The sequence below is a fragment of the Pinus tabuliformis genome, chromosome 3_1 (genome assembly GCF_031772625.1).
Source record: "Pinus tabuliformis cultivar Carrire ecotype Pingquan chromosome 3_1, CPIR1, whole genome shotgun sequence".
Taxonomy (NCBI): Eukaryota; Viridiplantae; Streptophyta; class Pinopsida; order Pinales; family Pinaceae; genus Pinus; species Pinus tabuliformis.
Genome location: NC_142301.1, coordinates 221912898 through 221918095, shown reverse-complemented (window position 1 = coordinate 221918095; position 5198 = coordinate 221912898). Strand labels below are relative to the sequence as shown.

Here is a 5198-nt window from a genome sequence, read left to right as displayed (position 1 = left end):
CCCTTACCCATCTTCACAACCGTTTTGCAATTTTCTTAACTATATTTCACTGGCAAATCACCGGTGACTAAGCAATTTACAAGTCAAATTCCATCCTGCATGGAACTTAAGGGAATGTCGGTTCAAAGATTCTCTCACATAAAACGTCAACGCAGAATAAACTGCCAACCCATAAATTAGCGTTCATAACGTGGCCACGTCGCACTTCTCGAAACTAATGTCAAATCTCACGGGTGTTGAGCTTCTAGTTGTTACAAGTGATCACAAATGACTGGTGTTGAGCTTCTACTGGTTATAACAGTGGCATCATTGATTTGCGGGGTCGCTTTATAGGGTACAAAATCCGTAGCAATATCATTGATTTGCCTGGTTGCTTTATATTGAGTCCACACCAGACTCTCAACGTACAAGTCACACGAACCGTGCACGGCTGCTTGGGTGCCCTCATCCTCAATTTCATTATACTGATTTTCGTCTGAACTGAAGCTTCAGCCTAAAGTCTTCAACCAATGAGTATTAATATAGCAGACATGAGAATAGTAGGATCAATTATAGTTTTAGAACTGCTGATACTGCTGAGTCTGTCTGCTGTTTCTGCCTATACACAACACCTATCTCGAAATGACTTCCCTCCGGACTTCATTTTTGGTGTTGCCTCTTCTGCTTATCAGGTCTGTTTTTACTTCATCATTCATATATTTATGTATATATTCATTCATTCAAGTGATTATGGGGCAGGTCTCTTTTTACTTCATCATTCATATATTTATGTATATATTCATTCATTCAAGTGACTAGGGAGCAGACATACCCATATCCCAATTTCATAGAGTGGGATGTTAATGTGAAAAAACCAATAATGGGTTGTCTGCAGTATGAAGGTGCTGCAGCAGAAGATGGTCGGAAGCCAAGCATTTTTGACACTTTCACTCATAGGAAAGGTCTGGTTCATCACATATCTTCATTCATCCCTTCATTTGCATTCTACCCAGTTCCTTACTATACTTTGGGACTTTAAGGCCAAGGCTGGAAGTGAGCTGTTGTTTGTTTTAACTGTATTGTCAGGGACTACAATGGATGGAGGTAATGGAGATGTAGCTGTTGATCAATACCATCGTTACAAGGTATTATTATCTGTAAATCTAACAACAATAGATGTCGCTAGCACAAACCCATATCCTCAAGCTTTAGGTGCATGCCCAACCCCAGTATTGTTGTTTTTATACTCCTAGATAATTTGGGTATCAACCTGATGCAAATTTTCTTATGGGTTTTGAAGGAGGACATTGATCTAATGTCTGCAATGGGAGTAGATGCCTATAGATTTTCAATCTCTTGGCCCAGGCTTATTCCTGGTATAATTCTGTCAGAGATCTGACCTGATGCTTAGTCCTGAGAATATAATAAACATTTGATAGACATGGTAGAAAATAACTATTTCACATATATTGATGCAGATGGTAAAGGACCTATCAACCCAAAGGGCATTGAGTACTATAATAACCTCATCAACGAGCTTTTAGCCAATGGTAGGTCTCTTGTTTTATTTATTGACTAACACTTGTTTCTACTTCAAAGTTTTTTTTTATCTCTATGAGCCTTAATCCTGACACAATGCATATCTCAGGCATTCAACCACATGTTACATTATACCACTTTGATCTGCCCCAATCTCTGGAAGATTCCTATGGAGGTTTCATAAATCCACAAATAGTGTAAACTTCTTGTGTCATTTCTTGTTCCTGATTTTCTTCCCATGTGGGCTAACAAACGAGCCAAAGCAGCAATTTAATGATATATAAATAGTCTTATGGTTAGAGAGACACAGTTCTCTAATTTACTTTGATTGTATGCAGGGAGGATTTTGTAGCGTATGCAGATGTGTGTTTCAGAGAATTTGGTGATCGAGTGAAGTATTGGTCCACTTTCAACGAGCCCAATATATTTGCAATTATAGGTTATGAGGATGGATTTTTCCCACCTCAAAGATGCTCCCAGCCATTCGGAAATTGTACTGCTGGAAACTCAACTGTTGAACCTTATATTGTTGGCCATCATGTCTTGCTAGCACATTCAGCTGCTGTGGAGCTGTACAGGAAAAAATATCAGGTTCTTTTACCCTCTGATCTCTGTTCACCTTCTGCTAGGTGAGATTTTTGTGGATAATGGGGGTGGGCATCTCCATTCTTTTTAATAACATATCAGTTTATGAGATTCTCTAATTTTCTTGGTGAGTGCAGACAAAGGAAAAGGGATGGATTGGATTAGTAATTTTAGCAAATTGGATGATACCTCTTACCAATAAATCCACAGATGTAGCTGCAACTCAAAGAGCAAATGACTTTATGCTGGGTTGGTAAGTTTATTTCTTTGCCAGTGAATTCTCAAGTTAATTTGTGCTTCAACCAGAATCTCCGCTGCCATTAAGCAGTCTCATGAATGGTTATTCTTTTTCCAGTTGGGGATTTTATACTGATCCAAATAATTAAGAGAAATATTGATAAAGACTCAAGAGGATGCATAAAGGTCTATTTTTGTTTGTTGGAGGTGGGCATCCATTCTGAAATCACTCTGTTTCCCAAAAACCAGGTTCTTAGACCCGCTTGTTTTGGGAAACTATCCAGTGGGTATAAGGAATGTAGTAGGTTCTCGATTACCTTCATTTACAGAGGAACAGGCTCAGAAGATACGAGGCTCCTTGGACTTCATTGGTGTCAATCACTATTTTACCATGTATTGTTTCGATGTTCCAAGAAAAAATGCTCCTATGTCAAGAGACTATGCTCAAGATATGTCTATTGGATACGCAGGTATGAAACTCAAGTTCACAAACAGATTTAAATCAGTAAATCTTATCTTCAAAACAATGCTTCAACCTGGCCTCTTTAAATCTATTAACAGTAACAATACAACATCAAAAGCATAAAAGAAAATGATTTTCTTTACTTTTCGTGAAATTCAAAAGAGATACATTGCTAGGATGAGATATTGAGAACATTTTGTCTGTTCTATAACGCTTGAGGAACACAGTGGAGCGAGATGGAATCCCCATCAGCAATACGGTAAGAGGACTTTGAACCATGCACTATTATAAATTCTTATGATTATCTTCTAGCTGGAAACATTTTTATAAAATTTTATGATTATCTTTGAAGTAATGTTTATACCTTGATGGCCCAAGGGGATTTGAATTGATGGTAGCAATTTGAATATCAGGTGATTAGGTGTACTGTTAAAACACTCCTTGATGTTACCATTACAAAACAGTTATTTACCTCATGATAAAATTTGTGGCAGACAACATTAAATGGTAATCCAGTTTTACCACAAAGTATGCAGGCAGTGCTTGAATATATTGAGGACCGTTCTCATAATACTCCCATTCTTGTGTATGAAAATGGTGGGTACTCTTCTCCTGTAATTCCTCTAGCACCTAGTTAGCTTTTCAAGTTCTCATTGAGAGTTTTATGTACAAGTGCAGATTTGGGCAGGTTCAAGAAAGCATACATCATAAATTGATCCTACTGCTTCCTCGATCACCTTTCATACTTGTGCCAGTGACCATCTGATTGTTTTGGACTTAACTTATCAGCTTTCATGTCTGCACAGGATTTGCAGAGCCTAATAATTCTTCTATTCCGCTCTCCGAGGCTTTAAATGACCAATACAGGATTGATCTCCACCGGGATGTTCTTTGGTATGTGCTTGCAGCAATAAGGTATACAAAGAGCATACAATGTTCCATTCAAGGCATACCATTTCCTAAACAATTGTATCTTGAAACTTATGATGAAATTGGGACACAAATTTTATTCACTGTTGCAGGAATGGGTCAGATATCCGTGGATACTTTATATGGACTCTACTGGATGACTTTGAAGTTTTGACTAGTTACACTTGGCGTTTTGGTCTTTATTATGTGGACTTCAATGACAACTTGAAGCGGTATGCCAAGCTATCTGCTCAATGGTACAAGACTTTTCTGCAGAGGTGGGACAGCAAGGGATCACAAATTCTACTCAACACCAACAGTTCCATGAACCTCTCATAGAATTATGATTTATTTTATGAAAAAACAATGGCATTATGTTTTGAACATGATTTTGTTAAAGACCAAAACCTGATGTTTATGTTCCCCTACAAAATGCTTTTATAACACATAATATGTGATATGTATACCTTGCAGGAATGCATTTTTTAATTAAATCACTGGATTGCAGATCACTCAATAAAGTTACCTGAACTTTTGAGGAATCCACACTGTTCAAATTGTATCTTTGGACTTTACGATTTGTTTAATCTTGTCTTTACATACACTAATTTTATTTTGAAGACATCCTGACCTACTTCATGCTTGAAACAAACAAAATCATGGAGTCAAAAATGATGAAACATCTGAATAGTAATCCTGGTTGAAATTATTAAAAATTGTGTTATATTTGTGTTATCTAAATTGATCTTTCATGGCCTTTTCAAAATCGTTAATGATGTATTTACAATTGCTTTATGAATTTTTGTAGGTCTTTACTATATTCTTAAATTAAGCCTGTGTTTTGTGATGTGGAAATGATATCTTTATAGGTTTTGTAATTTTTATCCATATTTATATATTATGTGCTTTCTATTTTTCTCACAAGGTTTCCTTTCTGTTTTTTCATTTTTTTTAAGTTTCTGCAAGTGATTTCCATTAATAAGAAAGAGTATTACATTGATAGCAGTTCATGTTTCCTTAACAAAAAAACTCACTGAGGAGGCCAGTGCCTCAACCACATGTACACAAAACCCATCAAAATTACAAGCAGTAAGATACTAGACTTAAACATGAGCAGAAAACACAATTGCCTTATCAATCAGCTATATCTACCAATGCCTTGAAGCATTACAGGGCTAGTGATGATGACAAGAAAACGAGCGAAGTAGACCTCAAAACAAGTAGTTATTCCCCTGAGCCTTGAACAAAAGGGAGATATGATTGTTGAGACAAAACAAAGACCTTCAAAGGTCTAGAGAGAAAATCAAGGTAACAGCAGAAAGGCTTTTCCATCGTGTGTACGCCCATGCGCGAATAACAACTGCATAACCCATTAAAAAACTTTAATTTAAGATAATAACTGGAGAGAGGGGCAACAAGTTTTGCCTGTGGAGAGATGGCTTCTGGAGATGAAACATTCAGTGGCTGGACATTAATGACAGCAAGG

At 36.9% G+C, this 5198-nt stretch overlaps 1 protein-coding gene across 2 annotated transcripts; it reads left to right on the top strand.

Annotated features, from left to right (window-relative positions):
- The first annotated feature begins 301 nt into the window (after nucleotides 1–301).
- Nucleotides 302–4254, top strand: LOC149186592 (coniferin beta-glucosidase-like). 2 transcript variants are annotated; one of them, XM_089412639.1, is made up of 13 exons: nucleotides 302–671; nucleotides 875–941; nucleotides 1066–1124; nucleotides 1280–1355; nucleotides 1458–1529; nucleotides 1628–1715; nucleotides 1857–2109; nucleotides 2241–2356; nucleotides 2590–2810; nucleotides 3031–3062; nucleotides 3298–3400; nucleotides 3610–3697; nucleotides 3826–4254. In XM_089412639.1, exons 1-13 carry the CDS (start codon nucleotides 510–512, stop codon nucleotides 4049–4051), a joined length of 1563 nt encoding a protein of 520 aa, XP_089268765.1. In that variant the 5' UTR covers nucleotides 302–509; the 3' UTR covers nucleotides 4052–4254. The 2 variants fall into 2 exon arrangements, with proteins under 2 accessions (XP_089268765.1, XP_089268764.1); XM_089412638.1 differs by having other exon boundaries at nucleotides 305–671; nucleotides 3610–3718.
- The last annotated feature ends 944 nt before the right edge of the window (nucleotides 4255–5198 follow it).